General features: G+C 35.2%; 5 protein-coding genes and 1 pseudogene across 13 annotated transcripts; 5 read left to right on the top strand and 1 right to left on the bottom strand.

Moving 5' to 3' along the window:
- The first annotated feature begins 432 nt into the window (after positions 1-432).
- LOC111476197 lies at positions 433-936 on the top strand (annotated as a pseudogene).
- A 942-nt stretch (positions 937-1,878) lies between these two features.
- On the top strand, positions 1,879-3,015 carry LOC111476651 (fasciclin-like arabinogalactan protein 14). The gene has a single exon (XM_023120420.1). It carries the CDS (start codon positions 2,083-2,085, stop codon positions 2,899-2,901), a length of 819 nt encoding a protein of 272 aa, XP_022976188.1. The 5' UTR covers positions 1,879-2,082; the 3' UTR covers positions 2,902-3,015.
- Positions 3,016-4,711: 1,696 nt separating this feature from the next.
- LOC111476649 (fasciclin-like arabinogalactan protein 14) lies at positions 4,712-5,655 on the top strand. Its single transcript, XM_023120417.1, has one exon. It carries the CDS (start codon positions 4,712-4,714, stop codon positions 5,528-5,530), a length of 819 nt encoding a protein of 272 aa, XP_022976185.1. The 3' UTR covers positions 5,531-5,655.
- Positions 5,656-9,758: 4,103 nt separating this feature from the next.
- LOC111476674 (flowering-promoting factor 1-like protein 2) lies at positions 9,759-10,703 on the top strand. The gene is made up of 2 exons (XM_023120451.1): positions 9,759-10,216; positions 10,663-10,703. The coding sequence occupies exon 1, from the start codon at positions 9,850-9,852 to the stop codon at positions 10,207-10,209; it is 360 nt and encodes a 119-aa protein (XP_022976219.1). The 5' UTR covers positions 9,759-9,849; the 3' UTR covers positions 10,210-10,216; positions 10,663-10,703.
- Positions 10,704-11,640: 937 nt separating this feature from the next.
- LOC111476648 (replication protein A 32 kDa subunit A-like) lies at positions 11,641-16,062 on the bottom strand. The gene is made up of 10 exons (XM_023120416.1): positions 15,818-16,062; positions 15,330-15,440; positions 14,608-14,705; positions 14,459-14,500; positions 14,270-14,347; positions 13,211-13,289; positions 12,982-13,092; positions 12,764-12,843; positions 12,000-12,068; positions 11,641-11,915 (listed from the first exon to the last, which is right to left on the bottom strand). The coding sequence occupies exons 1-10, from the start codon at positions 15,890-15,892 to the stop codon at positions 11,837-11,839; spliced, it is 822 nt and encodes a 273-aa protein (XP_022976184.1). The 5' UTR covers positions 15,893-16,062; the 3' UTR covers positions 11,641-11,836.
- Positions 16,063-16,729: 667 nt separating this feature from the next.
- On the top strand, positions 16,730-23,097 carry LOC111476605 (HBS1-like protein). Of its 9 annotated transcripts, none has more exons than XM_023120337.1 (12): positions 16,730-17,221; positions 17,335-17,438; positions 17,818-17,976; positions 18,315-18,536; positions 18,851-18,928; positions 20,027-20,541; positions 20,654-20,764; positions 20,891-21,378; positions 21,851-22,019; positions 22,189-22,428; positions 22,510-22,644; positions 22,750-23,097. In XM_023120337.1, exons 2-12 carry the CDS (start codon positions 17,339-17,341, stop codon positions 22,879-22,881), a joined length of 2,349 nt encoding a protein of 782 aa, XP_022976105.1. In that variant the 5' UTR covers positions 16,730-17,221; positions 17,335-17,338; the 3' UTR covers positions 22,882-23,097. The 9 variants fall into 9 exon arrangements, with proteins under 9 accessions (XP_022976105.1, XP_022976104.1, XP_022976107.1 ...); XM_023120336.1 differs by having other exon boundaries at positions 20,024-20,541; XM_023120339.1 differs by lacking the exon at positions 18,851-18,928.
- Positions 23,098-23,481: the final 384 nt, after the last annotated feature.

Below are 23,481 nucleotides of genomic sequence, written 5' to 3'. Positions count from 1 at the left end.
TTAACCCGTACAAAATTTAAGACTAAATTTGTAATTTAACCTACTAATTTATATATTTTTATTATTAAAAAAATTGAGAGAAGTCAAAAGACTATAAAACGACGACGTATTAACTGGCGGGTCCAGAAAGTTTCAAAGGTTATTATAAAATAAGGCCGTTTCCAATTAGCGTAATCGTTGAGCTTCCGGAAGAATCGTTTGTCGTCTGAGAGTAGAGTTCGATGAGTTTCGAGAGCCTTCGCTCCAACCAGTTCTCAAGGTACATGACGATCCTACTGTTTCTTTCTTTTTAGCAGATTTTAGGGCTGTTAAAACTTTTTGTTTATTGATCGCATTTTTGGTGTAGTAGATTAATCTTTGCCGTTCAAAGTCTTACCATCTTTGAATTTCGACTTTTATTTCACAAGTTTCGATCGATCGTAATCGGCAAAAATGTCGGAGTACGAGAATATGGTGATGGGGAAGTTAAGGCTGAAGGGGAAGGCCTTGAGCGTAAGAGGAGATGGAATCAGAAAGAAAAAGAAGCCGAAGAAGCAATTTAATAATTTTTCTCAGGCGGAGAGAGAAGACGATTGAACATTGTTTTAAGTCTAAATTGTCAAGAATTTGATATATATGGAACAGAGTTATGGTTCGATTGAATTTACTGAATTCCTTTGATCGAGTTATTTTATTTAGCTTATCAGTATCTTTCTCTTTTGGAGATTGTTAGGAATGAACGCTGCTTCATTGTTTGATTGTTCTACAGAGAACATGAACATGAACGATATGCTAACCCTTGCGGAGAGGCGATATCTTCAGCAATGAGAGAAAATTGATGTTCAAAGAATAGCGAAGATGGCTAGAAAATCTCATCGGGATCGTATTCACGAATTCAATCAATATCTAGTCAGTCTGAGTGAACACCATGATATTCCTAAAGTCGAGCCCGGCTAACTTGATCTACATTCTGTTGTTCTTTCTAGTTTTGTTCAATTTCAACGGTTGAATCTCTTATCATTCACAGCAATCATTCACACCAATTTTAGTCTTCCAATTGTCATTCCTTTGGATCATAGGTTAATTTTTTTTTCTCTTATCAATCAAAATTTGTTTCTTTTTCAAGAAAATTCTTTTTTTAAACAATGTTCATGGATTATTGAACTTTATGTTATAATTAATAAATTGGTTGTGATCGTAAAAATTAACTTGTCAAGTCAATTAGTTGGTTCGATAAATATTATACTTTTTGTTTCTGGTTTTCTTAAATTATGTTAAAAAACAAATTTAAACCTTACAACCATTTTTACTATTACGTTAAAAAAACAAATTTATACCTTACAACCACGTTTACCTTTTATGTAATTTTTTTTCCATTGGGTCAGCATTTCTATCGGGAAGACGTAGAATTCCATCTAATTAAATTGAATTTGGGAACGGTCAGAATTTGCTCTCTCGTCATTATAAACCAAGTTCACATTTTGATTCAATATTTACTTTCAACTCAAAGATGTTCCCGAGGCAAGATAAGCATAGAGAACGAGGCAAGACAAGGATGAGAAAGCTATTTGTTTTCATTTCAACTACGGTTTTCAATCTTTATCGCTAGAGTAGCTTAATAAATCCAATAATATTTAGCACATAAAAAAATAATAGAAATATATTCTAAATATATTATAAGTTAGCTTTCTAACTTGGTTTATATATACACACGCACATAATCTCACCGTTCCCTCCCTTTTTTCAGTTTGAATCGGATTTTCATGTACGGGGTAAAATGGTAAATGCACAACATTCCCGCCCTTTTTCAGTTTAAATGCACAACATTCTAGCTTGAAGCCAAGAACAGAGGAAAATTTATACTATATTTAGTAATTAATTTTCAGAATCAAGGAACTCCAAAGGATTTCTAATGCTAATTCAAGATTTTCCCGGAAAAGAAAATTCCAGTGAGAATTTTACTCCCAGCCAAACAAACTAAATCAATCCATGCTTTAAAAGCCCCCTTCCATCTCAATTTCAATCGTAAATCAATAAGCTCATCGGTTTCCCATTGAAAACAAAAATCATACCAAAAAGAGAATCAACAATTACCGAATAACAATGGATTCCAGAGCCATTTCCGCTGCCCTGATTTTGAGTTTCCTCCTCTTCTCTGCAGCCTCCGCTTTCAATATCACTAATCTCCTAAGCCAGTTCCCCGATTTCAATAGTTTGAATGATTTCCTCACACAAACAAATCTCGCCGGTGAAATTAACAGCCGTAGAACCATCACTATCCTCGCCCTCGACAACAGCGCCGTTTCTGGCCTATCTGGAAAGCCGTTGGACGTTCTGAGAAGGATCTTGAGCGTTCATGTTATTCTCGATTACTACGATGCTCAGAAGCTTGCTAGATTGTCTTCCGATAATACTACTGTTCTCACCACTCTGTTTCAGGCAAGCGGCGCTGCCAGGAATCAGCAAGGTTTCATCAAGGTTACGCAGAATGGTCAAGGTGAGATCGCGTTCGGATCCGCCGTGAGAGGAACTCAGTTCGATTCGAGATTGGTGAAATCCGTCGTCGCACAGCCGTACAATATCTGTGTTCTTCAGATCTCATCTCCGATTCAGGTTCCTGGAATCGATGCCAAGCCACCTCGCTCCTCTCCAACACCACCACCACCGTCGTCGTTTTCTCCCGTCGGATCACCTAAAAAGGCACCGGCTCCTTCCGCTAAGACTCCGTCAAAGGCTAGGGCTCCTCCCGCCAAAAAACCGAAGGTTGTTGCCGATTCGCCGGCAAGGTCTCCACCGAAAGCAGCCGACGGTGATGATGATGCGGCTGCTCCAGCACCTAGCGATGAATCCGGCGCCTCACGCGGTAGCTTCATCGGAGCTGCGGCTGTTATGGCTGTGATCTCGGTGTTTCTGGCTCTGTGAGTTCAAGAAGCCAATGCGGTTATGCTTTAAAGATTGAAAAATTTTGAATTATGTATGCCGCTCAATTGCGTAATGCAATGAGCGGAAAATATATAATTTTTTTCAATGAGATTTCTACTTTCTTTACTCTTCTTCCCATAATTAAAATTAATTATTAAAAACTATTAAAATGAGATAGTATTATTCAAGCATGAACTCACTGACTCCTACCTATGGTATTATTTTTCATACCGTATTAGATAACGAGTATGTATACTAGCCTCTATGATTGGATGACAATCCTAGTGTTGTCCTTGAAAACCCATTTACAAAAGAACGTACCAACAAAATAAGGCCGATATTAGAGCCTGGATCAATATTGAAACTGACACGAACAGTAATAAAAATACTAAAACTGGGGGTAATAATTTTCAACAAATTGAAAAAATCGATAAGAAAGATTTTAATTATCTTACAATGAATCAAGAAATCAACCCATTGAACAATAAAAAAAAAATCTTTTTTGTTTTTGATTGGATGAGAATGAATGAAGAAATACTAAGTCGTTCCATATCGAATCTGGAACTTGATCCGTGAAAACCATTTACAAAACAACTTACCGACACCATGAAAACCCATGACACTTATAACATTGGAAACCCATTTATCAGGTGTCATCTCGAGACTTAAGATGTCATTAACTAATCTCGTAGACACTTTATGGAAAACTCGCCTAATAATTGAGACATCTTGATCATATCTTTGTTTTAGTACTATGAGGCATGAACTATCTTATCTCTATGTCAAGTCATTTTTGCATATGGGGCATCCCTTTATAGGGCCCTAACTAATTTTTGCAATACATTTTCATTAAAATATTTGTCTCAAATTTAGTAAAATATAAGTTAGCAAACATATTTGTTTCCATATTACCAATATTTTATTTTTAATCAATTGAATCCCATTTGTATGTTAATTAGCAAAAATTCTTGTTTCAATTCATTTAGGATAGCTAAATCGTATTCACAACTTATTCCAAATATCATGCATAAAAGTTTATGTATTCAAACAAATATAGGTAATTGTAGTAGTGAAAGTTTTGGGTCAATCCCACCAAAAACTTCTTTGAACAAGGTACTAGCACCATGCCAAACGTGTCCAAAGAAGAAGAGCAAACGAAACATGCCCTATCAACTCTGTGGACTGCTACAACACCTGTATACAGAAAGACCCTATGAACGTTCAGTGTTCTTTGTGATTGGCTTTGGGCCTTTTCCAGTTAGCTTAGGTGGAGGGCGAAGAAGAAACCATCCCCGGCTAGAATCCTTCCATCCACAGCTTTTCTTTCAATATGAGCATCATCCTTGTTGCTTCCTTTCTCAGTTCTCACCCCGTCCATTTGCTTCACTACTTGTGATCGCTGTGTTCGTCAATACAAAACTGCTTATTACTACGATGATACCCTTGTTAACTTCAAAATATATGATTGGCATGTTTTCAGGTATGTTTACTTGGCAGCACTACTAGAATTAAATGGTTGCTAAAGATCAAAATTAGGTTAGCAGATATGATTTTGTCCTCGGTAAGAAAGCATGATCCACTATGGCTTCAAAGAATAAGTCTGAAAGAACTATCAACTAATTCAAGATTTTCCCGGAAAAGAAAATTCGAGTGAGAATTTTACTCCCAGCCAAACAAACTGAAGCAATCCATGCTATAAAAGCCCCTTTCCATCTCAATCTCAATCGTAAATCAATAAGCTCATCGGTTTCCCATTGAAAACAAAAATCATACCAAAAAGAAAAAAAAAATCAACAATTACCGAATAACAATGGATTCCAGAGCCACTTCCGCCGCCCTGCTTTTGAGTTTCCTCCTCTTCTCTGCAGCCTCCGCTTTCAATATCACTAAGCTCCTAAGCCAGTTCCCCGATTTCAATAATTTGAACGATGTCCTCACACAAACAAATCTCGCCGGTGACATTAACAGCCGTAAAACCATCACTATCCTCGCCCTCGACAACGGCGCCGTTTCTGGCCTATCTGGAAAGCCATTGGACGTCCTGAGAAGGATCTTGAGCGTTCATGTTATTCTCGATTACTACGATGCTCAGAAGCTTGCTAGATTGTCTTCCGATAATACTACCGTTCTCACCACTCTGTTTCAGGCAAGCGGCGCTGCCAGGAATCAGCAAGGTTTCATTAAGGTTACGCAGATTGGTCAAGGCGAGATCGCGTTCGGATCCGCCGTGAGAGGAACTCAGTTCGATTCGAGATTGGTGAAATCCGTCGTCGCACAGCCGTACAATATCTGTGTTCTTCAGATCTCATCTCCGATTCAGGTTCCTGGAATCGATGCCAAGCCACCTCGCTCCTCTCCATCATCACCACCACCGGCGTCGTTTTCTCCCGTCGGATCTCCTAAAAAGGCACCGGCTCCTTCCGCTAAGACTCCGTCAAAGGCTAGGGCTCCTCCCGCCAAAAAACCGAAGGTTGTTGCCGATTCGCCGGCAAGGTCTCCACCGAAGGCCGCCGACGGTGAGGATGATGCGGCTGCTCCAGCACCTAGCGATAAATCCGGTGCCTCACACGGTAGCTTCATCGGAGCTGCGGCTGTTATGGCTGTGATCTCGGTGTTTCTGGCTCTGTGAGTTCTAGAAGCCAATGCGGTTATGCTTTGAAGATTGAAAAATTTTGAATTATGTATGCCGCTCCATTGCGTAATGCAATTAGCGGAAAATATATTTTTTTCAATGAGATTGCTCTACTTTCTTTACTCTTCTTCCCATACTTAAAATTAATTATTAAAAACTAAAAACCAAAATGAGTTAAAACCATTAAAAAATTTCCAAGATGTTTCATGATGTCATCATTCATCGCTCGCTCTCTTTGACATGCTTATCGAAAACCGTCCCAAAAATTGAGATATCTCGAGTACTATTGAGGCATGAACTCTCTCGTATCCACTGTTATTTTTGTATATCGTATATGCCAACCTCTAGGATTAGGCAATCTCGGGGGTGCCCTTGAAAACCCTTTTATTGAAGAACACATCAACACCATGAAAACCTAGGACACTTGTAAAACGAGAGGAGTGTCATCTTGAGACTTAAGATGTCATTGACTGCTCTCTTGGACACTTTATAAAAAACCGACCCAATATTCGAGACATCCTGATCATACCTCCATTTTAGTACTATTGAGGCGTGCATTCTCTCATGTCTATCGTGTTTATGTCAAGTCTTTTTGCTTATTGTGTTAGATAACGACTATGTATACCAACCTCTAGGATCAAAGGGCAACCTCAATGTTGTCCTTGAAACCCATTTACGATGACTCTCAGATGTTTCTCAATCTCATCTCGAGACTTGGATGTCATCTCTTGGACAGTTTATCTAAAATCGATCCAATAATCGAGACATACCTTCATTTGAGCACTATTAAGGTGCGCTATTAAGGCATGAAATTTATAAAAGAACACGTCCACCGACACCAAGAAAACCTAGGACACATGCAAGCCGATTTTGGGTTATTCCATGTTTACCCCTATTTTATTTTTAACCAATTTAATCTCATTTCTATTTTAATTTTATAATTTCTTCATAAATATATGAATTTTCACACGTTTTAATTTTTAATCCATGAGAATAATTTACGTCCAAAATAAAATTCCCACATCACTTTCAACATAAATTTAATTGGAAATCCATTTTGGATAATGTCAACTATTTAAAAATAAAAATAAATAAACAGTGGATAATATTAACAATACATTTATTTAAAAGAAATACAAAGAATAACAATAATGAACAAAAAGGCAAAGGGAATTTGGCACCACAAAAAAAAAAAAATAATAATAATAATAATAAATAATAAATAAATAAATAAATAAAACCACGTGGATTAAATTTATTTTGATATTAATGGATAAATTGGATTGGTCAATTTCATAGCATACATAAAGAGGAACAAATTATAACAAAACGACCAAACTCCCTCGTGGGCTTCGAATTTTGGATGTCTAAAGCCATACACTCAAAATATACTCATTTCTCCCACTCACCCATCACTCTAAAGTTATTCCTCCAAATATATTATATTATCGTTTTATCTCTTCAAAGCTTTTCGATCAAACGCTCCATAAATTTTTTGACCCGTTACGTATCGCCGTTAGTCTCATAGTTTTAAAGCGTGAGAGAAGTTGAGATCTCACATTGGTGGGGGAAGAGAACGAAACGTTTCATATAAGAGTGTGAAAACCTCTCCGTAGTAGACATGTTTTAAAACTGTGAGGCTGAATCGATATTAATGGTATTAGAGTTAGACACTAAGCAGTGTGTCAATCCATTTAAGATCCCATATTCTTATGAATAGACGCGTTTTAAAACCGTGGAGTTGACGATGATATGTAACGAGTCAAAATAGACAATATCTTCTAGTGGTAAGCTTGGATTGTTACACTAAGAGTTCTCGATGTACATCGTATGTGATAGGTCAAAGTAAAATTGGGATGAGAGGAAGATAGGAATAAGTTTCGTGCTTCTGATCCCCGTTCAAATGGGGACGGTTCACACCTTCAAAACGACTTTAGAATTTTGAGAGAGAATAATTTTCCGTCAAATTTGACACAAAATTAAAAAGAAAAAAAGAAAAAAAAAGGAAAATAGGATTGAAATTAAGAAAAGAAGAAGTAGAGTTGTGGGGTAGAGGTTCCTTAAAATGGATGAGAGTGTGTGCATGCATGATGTGGGGACCATAGCCCCATGTGATGCCATGTGGGTAACATCCTATTTTCCTATCCTCCAAAATCTAAATTAATAAAAAAAAAAACATCTTCAAATTTTACCCTTTTATTTAATAAATATTTTAATAATATTCTTAAACTTTTAAATTTAAAATATATATATATTACCCTTCTATTTAATAAATATTTTAATAATACCTTAAACTTTTAAATTTAATATATATATATATATATATATATATATATATATATATATATTAATTTTGAGGCGAAAACATTAATACTTTATTTAAAAAATAAAATAATATTAAAACATTTGTAGATAAGATGTCGACGGACAGTTTTCATCATGGTAGAAATGTTTTATGGGTACTATAACAACTTAAGTACACTAGATATTGTCCGTTTTGATCTATTACATATTATCGTTATTCTTACAGTTTTAAAACACGTTTACTAGGGAGAGATTTTCATATCTTATAAAGAATGTTTCATTCTCCTCTCCTATCAATGTGGGATCTCACAATCCACCCTTTATGAGCCCAGCGTTCTTGCTGGCACACCACTTAGTGTCTAGCTATGATACCATTTATAACAGTCAAAGTCACTGTTCCACGTGTTACTAAACTAGTAGTAATAATAAATAAAGTCGAGAATAACTTTAATCAAAGACCCGTTTGATATTATCTCCGTTGTCCATTTTTTACTATTATTTTCGTTATCAAGTAGATCTAAATAGTTACCGAGGAGATTTAAAATGGTTAAAAACCCGAACAAAATATAAATTAATAAGGATTGGAAGAGAAGAAGTACATGATTTAGGGTGGAATAAATTGAATGGTTGGAAGTTTAGAAGGCATTGAGAAGCAATGAGTTTGTTAGAAAGAACCAATGAGGAAGACATATGATTGGCTAAGCCCTTTCTTGTCTGCCCCTTTTCCACTCAACAAAACCTCTCCCAACCCTTCTATACATGCTTAAACATGCTTTCTTCTTTGCCTATTTGCCCTTTTTCATAATTTTTTTTTATTAAATTTTTAATTTTGTGTTTAATAGATTAAAAAAAATTAAAAATTAAAAATAGATATAAATTTGAATTTTTGAATATTTTTTAGATAAATTATTTTTATTAAATATATATATTATTATTATTATTTTGCAATAATTTATTTATTTAGTATTTATTTATGTAGGATGAAAGGGACAAATATCCATTTCTTCAACCAAGAGACATCCAAACAAAGGTGTTTTTCTTATGTTTAAACGTTGTCGTTAATTTCGATTTACATATTTAAAAAAAAAAAAAAAATTAATAAACTTTTGACCAGAGAAGTTTTCACAAGATATATACAACCTTTTACTTATTTAACAATTAATTTTTAATTAAAAAAACAATGTTAAATTTAAAATTTTAATAAAAAAATATAACATTTTATTTCCACTCGATTAAAATATTAAATTCATAAATTTATTTAAACATCATAATATTAATTTTAAAAATAATATAAGGAATTATTGAGGATAGGGAGAAATGGATATAAACAATGGATAATAACGAAAGGAGAATATAAAAATTAAAAAAATAAAAATAAAATAAAAAATAAAATAAAGTTCCGAAAAAGAGAGAAATCCAATGATGGAATGGGAAAGTGAAATCGGGTTCGGTCATATTACCCACCAACAACCCAATCCCTTCACGTGGACAGCGCGTGATCTTCTTTTGGGACCAAATTCCCTTTCTCTCCCTCTTTTATATATATATATATATATTTTTTTAATGAAAATTAACTTCAAATTTAAAATTTAAATTTAAATGTTTGAACGTACAAATATTAAAATGAAATGAAACTCATTTTTTTTAAACTAAAGAAAAAAACAAAATAAATAATGAGTGGGTCCCACAATCCCAAATTAAAATAACCTAATTAAGAATTAAGGTAGAAATTCAAAATAAATTAATAAATTAATTAATTAAATAAAATAAAGGCGTCTAAAATATACCGGGGGGGGGGGGGGGNCCGGGGGGGGGGGGTGGTGACGTGGAGTGGGCCCCACAATACGAGTCTAAAAAGATTCCAAGTCCACCCTCTCCATTTGGAATCCAAATCCCCCATCTCTTCTTTCTTTCTCTCCCTATAAATAAACCCCTAAATCAAATTCCTTTCCGAAAAACAAACGAGCAAAACAAACACATTTTCAATTCACACTAACCGTCCGATCACCAAAATGTCAGGCGTTTGGGTATTCCGATCCAACGGTGTGATGCGCCTCGTTGAAAACGCTCAGGCCGGCGGCGATTACTCCTCCGACGGCCACCACCACCACCACAACGGCGGCGGAAGAAAGAAGATTCTGGTTCATCTTCCTTCCGGCCAGCCGGTCACATCCTACGGATTTCTTCAGAAGATTCTGGAAGGTCTAGGATGGGAGAGATATTACGAAGGCGATCCAGATTTCTTCCAATTTCATAAGCGATCTTCCATTGATCTCATTTCGCTCCCAATGGACTTCTCCAAATTCAACTCCATTTACATGTACGATCTCGTCGTCAAGAACCCTAACGTTTTTCACGTTCGCGAGCCCTAATTTCTTTTATTTACATTTTTTTTATTCTCTCTGTAATAATAATCCTTTGTAATCTTCATTCTGTACGTAGAATATGCTCTCAACTCTCCCTGGAGCTTTCTCTTCATAGGAATCAAAGTTATTTAATAAATTCTATCTTTATTTTTATTTTTCAAAAAATAATATTTTATTACGATGATGTAATAATATTTTTCGTTTAATAGCTTCATAGTCGGTAGCTTAGTTCAACTTTGATCTAAATTTATAATATTTAATGAAATTTTGGTTCACTCGGATACTTATTAGTGTTTGTAATTAATGGGTCCAAGCCTAAAGAATGGGTCGAGAAATTTACCGGAGACTAATGAGAAAAATTTTACAGTATATTTTCTTTTAATTTATTGAAAAATAGAAAAAGGAAAGTAATGATATTTGTAGAACAAAATTGGTTATTTGTTTTGTTTTTTTTTGGTATTAATTTTATTTATTTTAATTCTCTCTCTCTCTCTCTCTCTCTCTTTTTTTTTTTTTTTTAAATTTAAAAAATAATTGAAATAAAAGATAGATCCTATGTTTGTCCAATGCCATATCGCCAATAATTTAATCGTTGACAATTTGAAAACCATACTTTTTATTTTTTTAAAAAAATTAATTTATAATATTTATAATATTTTAATATTATGGCGTTTTAAAAGTGATTTCAATCAATGAGATATACTGTATTTAAATCATTAATTAACTGCTAGGGTGGTCCAGTAAGTAGTAATAAATTAACAAATTATAAAAATATATATATATATATATATATAAGTTTATATAAATGAGAAGAAATTTACCCAAAGAAAAGAAAACGAAAGGAAGTGATGGAAAGTGGTTTGAATGATACGATGTCCCCAAACAAGAAAGGAAAAAAGAGGAGGTGATGCTGAGCTGTGAGGTCCCGGGAGGGAGAAAGGGGGGTTCACGTGAGGGCCAAGTGCGAACTGCCACGTGGACGAGGGGCCGTCGTGATTTTGATAGCCTTTCAAAGGCAGTGAAGCCAGGGGAGAATGTGAAGGATATCAATCCCATCCATTATTATTATTATTATTATTATTATTATTTTTTAATTCCAAAAGAAAATAACAACTGGAAGTAAAAGGAAGGGTCCTTTTCTAAATACAGTACAAAATTCTATATATAAAAAAAAATTCACTCAATTTCAAAATTTGACCCCCAAAAACCTGCCCCAGATATATATTTACCAATGGTGGTTAACGGGTTTTAAAAATTTTTCATCTCGATAACTTTGAGGTAAAAAAAGTAATATCTTTATGTTCGAGATAATGAATATTTACTAATAAATTTGTTTAACTTTTGATTAATGAATCAAGAGGGTTATCGAACAACTAATTGATCGACCATACTTTTCATTTTCATTTTACTATACTATACCTATCATCACCCAAGTTCTTTTTCCTCCTAAAATTATGTATTTAGACGAAGAAAGCTTCAAAACACCATATACATTGAATTCTAGAGTTTTAGAAAGGGGCAGTAAAAAAGAAAAAAAAGATAAGAGTTTGAAGTAATTAGTGCATCATATCTAAGGCATAAGGCATAAGGCATAATAAAAGAAAAGAAATAAAAACCTACAAAGTTAGGAATCCTATGCAGCAGACTTGAAATGAAACTCATCTATGGTGGAATATATCAAACCTTCATCTTCAAGAGACCTTATGGAGTTACTGAAAACAAAAAACAAAATAATTAAAGAGTTAATTGCAACCATTATATTATAGGAAGGGAGGTGGAGGAAGGAGAAGGCATACAGTATTTTCTCCATTGGAATCTTTAGTTGTTGGGAAAGTTCATCTCTGTGTATCCCTCTTTCTTTGGCACTGTAATGGGCGAATTTTAGAATATATTCAAACTATAATTACTAAATTTAAATAAGAAGAATTAAGATATAAAACCAAAATTATATTTTTTTTAATATACCCTATTAGAAACCACGTAACTTCACGATAGTATGATAAGCTATCACGACTTTGTTTTTAGTTTACCCAAAAGGCCTCATACCAATGAAGATGCATTTGTTACTTATAAACCCATAAACAATTTCTTATTAGTCATGTTAGACTTCTCTCACAACCATCCTAAACAATACCGTCAGTATTTAGGAGCTAATAGATCTCTCAAGGACACTAAATTTTTTTTTGGAAGATTGCAATATGGGTGGCCCACATGAAAATTGAACCGTACAACCCTAAGGTCATACCTTGTCCCCTTATTATTGGGCCAAGGGCCAACTGGGTGTGGGTGTCTATGTAACCAATAATCAGAAGTGACCTGTGACTAAAAGTCAACCACCGACCTAACGTCTTGTTTGCTATTCACAGAGGGTTAACAAGTACTATGTATGACTCATAGTCACATCTGATGGATGGAATTCAATTCTTTAAATGTAAAAACCACCTTGTTTCCGGACATAAGTCAAGCTCAAGTCAATCCCATATAGGATAATGCAGAGTAACCAGCCAGCAAATAAAATAATCCAGAAAGGAAAAGGAAATTTTGGTTTGGGACAACTTACACGCTGGAGGGCAGCTGAAGATAGTCGAGGATCAAGTCATCACAATTCTTCTTAACATCAACAGTGTGCTGCTCAGATGGCTGCAAAAACAAATTAGATTTGAATCCCAACGCAAGATATTAAGTACTGTGGATATGATATTGTTCACTTCGCGCATAAACCACATAATTTCGTGCAAAATTTCAGACTGCCAATAATAATCGTGGTTAGACTCTTACTAGTACTGAAACTGAAGATGCTGTCTGATATCCACTCGAGCCATTCTGCATTGGAGTCTTCACAATTGAATCCGAGGATTGGAACTGTGTTGATCCAACTCCATTGAGATTCTAGCAGTTTAAGAACAAATGAATTGAGAATTCTGATATTCATTAATTAACTAATTTCAATCACAAAAAATAATACAGTTAGAAGCACAGCTATCAAGTCAGCTCCAGCAACCAGTACCTGTAACTTGGAATTCCGCAAGTGCTCATGTATGCATTCAATAAAGTGGAAGGTAATTTCATCAAAATTTGTAATAGGCCTGACAAAACATATAACCAAGTTCATCATCTTTTTAGTTGGTCAAATATACAACAGGAACAGAAAATTGTGCATTAGACGGTTTCCAACACCCCAATAATTACTTCATGAAAGAAGGCAAAGTGAGAGGTTAATGCCCTTTCAGAAAATTTCTCAAATCCATTGAAATACAAGTTTGAGAATTTCAAATATCAAACTTGAAAGAGCACCCATCTAATATTTACTATTATAATTACCGTCCAAACCCACCACTAGTAAATATTGTCCTCTTTGAACTTTCACTTTCAAGCTTTCAAAATTTTTAAAACGCGTCTGCTAGGAAGAGGTTTCCACACTTTTATAAAGAATGTTTTGTTCCCCTCTCCAACCGAAGTGGGATCTCACAATTACTCTGCTATGACACATTCCTCGAGACCATCAACAATCTTATAAACAAAGGTAATGATTATCTAATGTAGCACTTCGAAAACAAGTTTTGTTATCCTGGCATGTGGACTTTGCAATTTACGAGTACAATGAATAAAATGGTCGGCTTCACTTGTTTGTAAGATGTGAATAAAACCGGCCTATTGGTACCGATCCTATCCATTTCTGCTTAGGCTCTTCGTTCCTTGATGACAATAACAAGTTCCTCTCTCCACAACCGTCAAACAGAACTCAAGGACATTGTACAACAGTTCCTCAGTATTCTACCTAGAAATCAAGTAGACTCTATGCTGCTATTTATTTTAGAACCCAAGAATCAATGACCCTATTGAACAGATCCTACATAAGGTGGTATATTTGCTGCTATTTTTTATAACAGTGAAGTAGTACATATATGGCATTGACCTACATCAACTTGTTTAATTCGCAATCCTTAAGTTTCAATATGCAATTAAAAAACACAAAGTAGAATGATAGCGTATTATGTAAAACATTTAACTTCAAAGAAGTACCCAAACGCGTGAAAATAAATTGAAGAGAATACAAACATCATACCTTACAGAGAATGCAAATATTTGCTTGTTACTTTGGAATATTTTCAAATGCCCATTCACCCGTATATACATTCCATCTCTGTGCCAAAAAAAAAAAAAAAAAAAAAAAAAAAAAAAAATCAAAGGAAGAGTCATTAAGACAACTATAGTATTTGTCATCACAAGAAAATCAAATTAAACAAGAACTTACTGTATTTCATCCATTTGCTTAGTGTCGAAAGTGTCATTTACCCTGAATAAATTTTGACATGCATTCTTTAGTAATATGAGCTACACGACCCAAATAAAGGTTTAGTTTAAAGGTTTAGTTTAAAGGTTTAGGAAACGGCAACAGTATACCATCTTTTGCAGCCAATTCTTCCTGTTCCATCATCTACAATGAATGTGATGTCCGTATTCCTTTCAGCTTTCTCAGAGACCTTCCCAACGATTGTAACCTTTTTCCAATAACTAAAATGTCAGTAGTTACAACAAAGAGAGCTCATTCATAGTCTGTGTGCAGAGCTAATCAGATGAAAAGACAAGGATCGGTAGAAACCTAAAAACTATATACTACAAGAAATACACATACACAAACGATCAAATCTGGAGAATCCAGTCAGGAATACGTTCATCAACACGGCCTTTTAAGAAATGATAGTTTTCATGAAGGGAAAAGTTACATGTTACTTTTACATTAACATTTACTCTATATATGAAAATATATGGTCGAACACTTTTTACACATTGCAGTGATTTCAGATCAATACAGTATTTGGCATTGAAATATTCAACATTCCGCTAACATAATGCCTATACTCCTTTTCGGTCAAAGGTAGAAGAATCCACTAGCGACTGAACCACAGAAAAGAAACCTAAGAATTTAGTTTATGGAAAGCTTTATGGAAAGAGGCCCAAAATCAATGGCAAACGTGAATAACTCTAGTGAACAAGAAAGTATTACTACATTGACAGATAACATTAACATACGTTTGATTCAGTACTGCAATTTCTTGTCATTATTTGTAAAAAAATACTCTGTAACAGTGTTTAAAAGTGAGAAAGAAAACAAGGAAGTATACATTTGTAATGTCAACGCCGTTGATTGCGAAGTTGGCCTTCTCTTCGCCAGAATGCGAAGCTTCGCTTATCTGTTTTACAGTTGCCGGAACCAGGCCCGGCGTTTCTCGATTCTGCATCGAAGAATTCAAAATGTATGAAAATGGAAAATAGTAGAAATCGTTACAAACAGTCATCAATTGCCATCTTATTCACGGTTTCCGCTAGTGCTTGATCCAGTATCATAAATTCGACAAGAAAAAAAATTGTCTACAGCCGAAAATAACAGGACGAAACAAATGAATTTGATCCTGATTCTACACTTTTAACACCGTTTCGATCATCGTTCCGGCGATATAAAAGCGATTTAGGTTTGCACTTTTGCTCTCGCCGGATCCAAGCTATCCAACAACTTTAAGGAGTATTGATACCTCGATAACCATTTCTATCCCTTAGTTTCAAAAATATTCTCTCATCAAACAGAAATTTAGAAGTTATAGCATCGACTAACCTTCGCCGAAGAAGAGTCATTGGTCTGAGAAAACGTAAATCCACTGCCGGAATCAAACTGGCTGCTGGAGAACATTCTTTAAAACCCTGTGATTAACAACTCGATAAACAATCAACAACGGAGAGTGGGTGAAGAATTGCTATGCAGTTATGAACCTATGAAGTAGAAGCTTTTCATTTTCCCGCCACTGATTCTCAGATTTCCCGCCCGATCTTGTGAGCGGCAATGTCGATGAGCTGCAAAGCCCACAGAGCCCAATCTCTCGGTCCATCCAAATTTATCGCATATACCTTTTTATTTTAAAACAAAATAAAAAATAAGTTTTTTTTTTTTTTTTTTTTTGGATAAAAAAGCGTGTTTGGTAATTTTATTTTTATATTTATTTATTATATAGTGAAATTTAATTTTTAAAATCAAGTTTCATATAAATTTAATTTTTATAAAATGAATTTTAAAAAATTTACATCTTATATTATTTTGTCTCTATTTATAATAATACAATATTTTGTTATGTGTTAAAATCATAAATGGGAACATAATATAAGAAACTTTATTTTTAAATTTTATAAAATATTTTAAAATTAATAAACAATAAAAATAGTTTGATAATTTTTTCTCGATGCAAATATTAAGTCAAATATAATGAAAAAAAAAGAGTATTTTTTATTTGATTATTGAATTTATTTTTATTTTAAAAAAAATTTGTATATAGAATTTTACTAATCATAATTACAAATTTGTATTAACCTAATTTACTCGATTTGCTGATTTGGGCTTAAAATGGGCTGGGTCTCTGGCCCAACAACATCCTCACAGGCCCAATAAAATAATGGAATATGGGCCCTAACCCGCTAACAAAGTGGGCTTTCGGACCATACCTTTATAAATAGTTTTTGTTTTGTTTTTTGGTTCTTTTTTTCACATCCAGCAGATGGGGGAAAATGTGTAGAAGAAGAGGAGCCTGAATGTGAAGCTGGAGCTCTCGTATGCCTGTACCGATACATGAAGATTCTCTGATTGCTTGTCGTCTCCAGTAAACCCTAATTCTTAGGGCGTTACCTTTCTTGCGATTATTTATCGAAAATTGGGAAATGGAAACACGCGATTCCTTTTTCGTTGTGTGTAGTTTTGTCTGAAGAACAGATTCTACAAGTTTTACGGGGTGAAGGATAAATTTTCGATTCGGCTGATTTCAACTTATTGCTACGCGGCGTAGCTTCGTTCAAGTGAAGAATGGGGAAATGTATATGCAGCTCATGATCAGAGTTGGAAGTGATTTTCATACATTTGGTTGCTTGCTTGAAGTTGCGAAGGCGGTGATTGTTATCTGATTCGCCATCCGAGGAAGATTCTTGCATGATGAAGTAGCTAAATTATCAACTCAGAACGTATCGTATAATTAAGGTAGCCTAGATTTCGTCCCATGTCGGAATTTCAGGATTGGATTGAATGTTTATATATATATATATAATAACAACCTGTAGCTCTGACATACATCTATCTTCCTTCCTTGCTAGAACAATGCCTCGTAAGGTGAGCTACGGGTTGGATTTCGATGAAGATTACGACGAGTACGACGATTATGATTATTACGACAATGACTTCGACGTAGAAGAAAAAGGCAGGGAACTTCTCTCTCTGATAACATTTCATTTTAGTATCTTCCACGACTCCTTTTACTTTTTTTTTTTTTTTTTTTTTTTTGAATTTAGCTATTTGAAGTAATAATATAGACTAAATGACTTGTGGAGCATTGTCGCCATGTAATCAATTAAAATGAAGGGTGGAAAGATGATTGGCGAGCAGTGATTTGGTGATGAACAGTAGTTTAACTCTTGGCCCGTTATTTGGACGGGCTATAGTAAGCACAGCCTGCAATAAATTTGGAGTACACCGGTGTTGGTCCAGTTCTGAATTGTCGTTTTTGCAATACGATCATATGGTGATATTTTGTTGCTTTTCTGTCTTACCAAATGTTTGGGTTTTGTTTACGATAACAGAGAAGACACCTGAGGCTAAGGAAGGAACAAAGGGGCACAAGCTTTGGCGATGCACGATCTGCACTTACGACAATGAAGACAGTTTTACTGCTTGTGATATATGTGGAGTTCTGCGCATCCCTTTGGTCAACGACAGAAATAATCACGATGATGGAACAGGTACTTAATCACACATTGTTAACATGATTTTGTTCACTATTTAAAGGGAAACAAGTGCTATATAAATGGATTCAACTGCTTTTGTTATGGCTGAGTTTTGTGCTATTTCGCTTATGGTCGTTCTTTCATTCATTATTCTCCTTTTTTTCCCTCTTTGCATTCAGTATTCCACTTTTCAGAATTAAGATTTGTCGTATTAGGCAAAGGAATCAGCATTTGGTTTGATTTTGGAAGCTCCAAGAGAACTTGAATATTACTTCTTTTAATTTTTTGGATTGTTAAAAACTTCCCTTGCCTAGCTCATTCACCTTTCATAGATTAGATCTCTTTCAATGCAGTTGAGAACATTTGCAAAGACTCTGGAGTATCCAAAATGGCCAAGTCTCTCTTTGCATCGTCACCAAATCAGATACCCAAAAGGGAAGTAAAATTTCAAGAGCAGAACGATAAATTTTTGGAGGAAAGAGAAGATAACATCCTCAAGATTGGGAATATCCGGGGCCATTTGCATGAAGTCCATAATGCTTCTAGTACCTATAGTCATGTCCGTACTAATATAGGTTTGCACTTTACCCATTGTTTCAGTAAGATGTGGATCCACAAAATTAGAGCAAGTTGTTTTGTGGTCTGCTTCTTCACTATCTAGAGCCAGAATGATGTTGTTTAGTATTTCTAAGCAATAATGAAATCCAAAACGATATCTATTGCTCCCTTGAAGACATCCAAAAAATAATTGCAAAATACTTCTGATCTACAAGTAATCACTCTAAGATATCTTCAAGTAACTATTCAAAGATATCTTTTCTTTGCTAAACAACATCTTCAGTTCATGACTGCATTAGATATCTAACCTCATTCATGTGGAATTATACAGTCCCTTTCAAGTTTGATATTCCATCCCCAGATGATGTGGTTTCTAAGGGATTGCGTTCCTCCAAAGTTGATTTAAAAGGTATACTTTGGTGGCTGCAGATTTTGTTGTTGCTTTAGTAATAGTTGAGAAGCAAAAATTAAATTGCTATTTAACCAAGAGAAAGCAACAAAACCATGGACCTACACTTGAAAGATTTGATGTGTGTGCATCTGTCAAAACATCTGATAGATGTGAAAATCTTTTTACTTTGAAGAACATGAGGGATAGCTTGCATCTATTGGTTTAAGGGTTCAAGTTAATTACTTTAAGCATCTTTTCTTAGTGTCCAGTCCCCGAAGTAATTGGGTGTCAGGGAAGTGAGTGATAGTTTAAGACCCCTTTATCAAAAACGTACTGCCGGGGGTGGGTTTACCTGCCTATATGTCAAAAAGCTCTATTATTGCATCTTTATCCCACATTCATTCGCAGGGGAAAATTTTATTTTCTGTGGTTTTGTATGTAGTAAAGCAATGCTTTTACTGTGTTTTGTGATACTTTATTGTGAGTCTAGTTGTAACTGTTTGGCTGTTTTCCTACAGTCTTCTTGAATGACTAGGACAAATTTACCTCTAGTATGCATTCTCCAAAGCAATTCTTCTTCCGTTCTCTTAGATGATTGATTACTCCCCACTGCGCTTCAATTTGGTTCTGTTCTAAAGTCTTTCTGGATCCTTTATTTTCAAGTTCAAAAGCAGTTCATTCCCTTCTGCGATTGATAGATCTGGATTATTTATTATTTAACTTATTTTGGAGATGATGAAAGTGGAACTAAAATACCATTGTTGTCAATTTTGTTTGATCATTTCCATTACTCAATCATCACAATATACTTGCTGATATCCAATGTACCACAATATTTTGACATCTTTTGTTATTCATGTTATATTAGGAGTACATCGATCAATCAATGGTAAAATTAGGCTTTAAAATGTGTCATCTAGTGGTTGGTTTTGGCTGCCAACTTGAACTTGGTTTCAGTTAGAAGGATGAATTTTCTGTTCCAATGTTTCTATTTCCGTGGTTGGTTATTCAGTCTACCTGTATCTCGATTAAGTAATAGATATCTTTGGAATTTCTGCTCCTAATGTTACCATCTGAAAAAAGTCTGCTTTCTGATGATTCACCATTTTCTAGCAGTCAGCCACAACGACTTCAACTCTTCAATATTATCTTCAGACGTCACTAAGAAGTGTGCAAATAATGAAGTATTGGCTTCAAAAGGTGCACATAGATCGTCTGCTGTATTGCCGACGGGCAAATTAGGCAGTGTAGGAAATACACAGCTGAGTACCAAAAGTTCAGACAACTGGAGCACAACAATTGGAAAAAGTACAGTGGTCACTGAAGAGCATAATACGTCAATTAGTATAACGAAAAATTCACGATCACGTGATAACAGGTCATCAAGCACTTCCACATCAAAATCAGCAGGCAAATTTGAAAGCATGGATGAGAGCAGTAACCGTTCTGTGGAGCAGGAAAAGCCCCAAAGTCTTGCCGGTAGTTTGAACAACATGGTTCTAAATGTCAAATCTGCCTATGCAAATTATATTAGTGGGCTAGGAAAAACATCAAATGTGCCTTACAAGGTTGATAAATGGATGCTACCTGATAAAGCTGTAGATACTTTGACTCAGCTGAATCTTGCTATAGTAAGTCTACATATAAGTGTGCAGTCTCGTGAATTATTTTGAAGTATCTTTTTAAGCCTTTTATCAATTTATAGAAAGGCATATGAATACTATTTTATTTAACATTTTGTAGGTTGGTCATGTTGATTCTGGAAAATCTACTCTCTCAGGAAGACTTTTGCACTTATTGGGACGTGTATCCCAGAAAGAAATGCACAAATATGAAAAAGAAGCAAAGTCCTTGGTAAAAAAAAAAAAAAAAAAAAAAAAANAAGCAAAGTCCTTGGTAAAAAAAAAAAAAAAAAAAAAAACTTATGCATTTTTTCAGTCATCCTCTACTTAATGACTGACTAATGATATTTTGTCTCAGGGCAAGGGGTCCTTTGCTTATGCCTGGGCACTGGATGAGAGTGCAGAAGAAAGAGAGAGAGGAATAACTATGACTGTTGGTGTCGCTTATTTTGATTCTAAAAGATATCATGTAGTTGTACTCGATTCCCCAGGCCATAAAGATTTTGTTCCAAACATGATATCTGGGGCAACACAAGCTGATGCCGCAGTTCTTGTTATAGATGCATCTGTTGGTGCATTTGAAGCCGGTATGGACAGCTCGAAGGGGCAAACAAGAGAACATGTGCAGTTAATCAGGAGCTTTGGCGTAGATCAGATAATTGTTGCCGTTAACAAAATGGATGTGGTGGAGTATTCCAAAGATCGCTACAACTTCATTAAACTGCAACTTGGAACCTTTTTTCGTTCTTGTGGTTTTAAAGATTCATCGTTGACTTGGATTCCGTTGAGTGCCATGGCAAATCAGAATCTGGTGAATGCCCCTTCTGATGCTCAATTGTTGTCCTGGTGAGTGCGCATGCATTCTTCCTTCCTTTCAGCCCATTGAAGCAAGATTGATTGAATAATGGAGTCTGTGATATTTCATCATTTATTTACCCTATAATTTTCTTAAAAGGACGTTTCTTCCATTTATTTTGATAAAAACAAATTGGGGAGCTTTTTCTACTCTATGCTATCTGGAGGAAGATTATCCTTTTTTTATTCTAGAGCTCCCCTAAACCTAGCTTCCTTCAATAACAGTCGGTCACTACTATTGCCAAATACTAGGTGAAATACTCGGTTGGTCAGTTTGGTTTCCTGACCAACCAATGTGCTAATTACCAAACGAGTAAAACTGACACTCTAACTGAAGGCTATTGGGAAGTAACTGAACCAATCTATCTTGTTGCTCCGGTTGGTTCGGGGGTTAAACTACATTCCTACGTTTCAGATGTCTTTGCTTGTTCTATTGGTTTCACAAACAATAATTTGTATGCAGGTATCGTGGACCTAATCTATTGGAGGCAATCGATTCCCTTCAACCACCCGCTAGAGATTTCTCTAAGCCGCTGCTTATGCCGATATGTGATGTAGTTAGATCGCTTTCACTAGGACAAGTGTCTGCCATTGGCAAGCTGGAAGCTGGAGCTCTCCAGTCTGGATCTAAGGTACATGCTTCTACTTCTAAGCTGAGTTTATGGAGAAGTAAAATTTTCCAGTTGTTACCTGCAAGGTCCAAAGTTGGCTGTTATTAATACAATAGTAATTTCCTTTTAACATTTTTCAAACTTCTAGAAGTTCAAATGTCATGTTTGTCTGTTTTTCGGTGTCGTGTAGGTTCTAATCATGCCATCTGGAGATAAAGGCACTGTGCGCACTTTAGAACGCAATTCTCAGGCTTGCAAAATTGCAAGAGCGGGGGACAATGTGACTGTTAGTCTACAAGGAGTTGATGCAAGTAGCGTGATGGCTGGGGGTGTCCTATGTCATCCTGATTTTCCTGTTGCTATTGCAAAACATTTGGAATTGAAGATTCTAACCTTGGAACTTGCAACTCCAATATTAATAGGATCTCAGGTGCATATTCTTGGATTCTTTTTCGATACTGTTTTTTCCCTTTTATTATTGGGTATTGATCCCAGTTCTTTCAATCAACAGTTGGAAGTTCATATACAACATGTAAAGGAGGCTGCTAGAGTTGCAAGGATAGTGTCGTTGCTTGATTCGAAGACGGGAAAGGTCACGAAGAAGGCACCGCGTGTTCTAAGTGCTAAACAGAGTGCAGTGATTGAGGTGAAAACCAAGTTTACGTATCACTTTCTGTTTCTATCAAAACTTGCCAGATTGTTTTCTCCATTACACTTGCAGCAACACGTTTTCGATTTTCTTTGTTATTAGGTTATTTTACAAAGCCCAGTTTGTGTTGAAACATTCTCAACTAGTCGAGCTCTCGGGCGAGTATTTCTGAGAGCAATGGGCAGAACCATAGCTGTCGGCATTGTAACCCAACTAATTGGAGACCCTGAATGATCATGTGTTGTATTTGAGGTAAACTTCTTGGCATAATTTTGAATGAGTTATGTGCTATTCGTAGTAGAGTAGCTTCACTGCAGAAGATGGTGCCGTATGAGCATCTATAGTAGTGGAAATTAGAGTTGGAGTACATATAATAATAATTTCTAAGGGATTTTGCGTGTATGCATATCAAATTATTGGTTACTTACCTTCAGTGTTTTAGAACGACTTTCTTAAAATAGCGCTTTTGAGGAATTTTAGATTGTTTTAGATTGCAACGTGCTTATTTAGTTGGAATAAGTTTTTATTAGTCCAGAAGTCATATTGATTCAAACCCTTTTATTAAGGTCGATAATGTTAGAAGATGAGTATCGTTATCTGATGGTAAGATACCCATTGTCCGTATATCATTTTCACTAATACATGACATTTCTGGCCAATGCCCAACAATGGCAGGAGAGGAGGACGATTGATTCAATTATAAAAAGTTATAAAAAGTTTAGAGGAGAGGAGGACGATTGATTCAATTATAAAAAGTTATAAAAAGTTGGGAGTTTAAATTGATTCACTTTAAAAAGGAATCGAGGTTAAAATTTTAGTTGAATAAGTTAGTTA

The sequence above is a fragment of the Cucurbita maxima genome, unplaced genomic scaffold, assembly GCF_002738345.1.
Source record: "Cucurbita maxima cultivar Rimu unplaced genomic scaffold, Cmax_1.0 Cma_Scf00003, whole genome shotgun sequence".
NCBI lineage: Eukaryota > Viridiplantae > Streptophyta > Magnoliopsida > Cucurbitales > Cucurbitaceae > Cucurbita > Cucurbita maxima.
The sequence above is the reverse complement of the archived record's forward strand: the minus strand, read 5'-3'. Positions and strand labels throughout refer to the sequence as shown.

Excerpts from the sequence above, each read along its gene's own strand:
- LOC111476648 (XM_023120416.1), bottom strand. The coding sequence starts at position 15,892 with ATGTTCTCCAGCAGCCAGTTTGATTCCGGCAGTGGATTTACGTTTTCT. Across the intron at positions 15,441-15,817 it reads ATGACTCTTCTTCGGCGAAG|AATCGAGAAACGCCGGGCCT; the intron begins GTTAGTCGATGC and ends TCTTCGATGCAG. Across the intron at positions 13,093-13,210 it reads TGCGGAATTCCAAGTTACAG|AATCTCAATGGAGTTGGATC; the intron begins GTACTGGTTGCT and ends TTAAACTGCTAG.
- LOC111476674 (XM_023120451.1), top strand. The coding sequence starts at position 9,850 with ATGTCAGGCGTTTGGGTATTCCGATCCAACGGTGTGATGCGCCTCGTT.
- LOC111476605 (XM_023120336.1), top strand. The coding sequence starts at position 17,339 with ATGCCTCGTAAGGTGAGCTACGGGTTGGATTTCGATGAAGATTACGAC. Across the intron at positions 18,929-20,023 it reads CTCCAAAGTTGATTTAAAAG|CAGTCAGCCACAACGACTTC; the intron begins GTATACTTTGGT and ends ACCATTTTCTAG. Across the intron at positions 22,429-22,509 it reads CAATATTAATAGGATCTCAG|TTGGAAGTTCATATACAACA; the intron begins GTGCATATTCTT and ends TTCAATCAACAG.
- LOC111476649 (XM_023120417.1), top strand. The coding sequence starts at position 4,712 with ATGGATTCCAGAGCCACTTCCGCCGCCCTGCTTTTGAGTTTCCTCCTC.
- LOC111476651 (XM_023120420.1), top strand. The coding sequence starts at position 2,083 with ATGGATTCCAGAGCCATTTCCGCTGCCCTGATTTTGAGTTTCCTCCTC.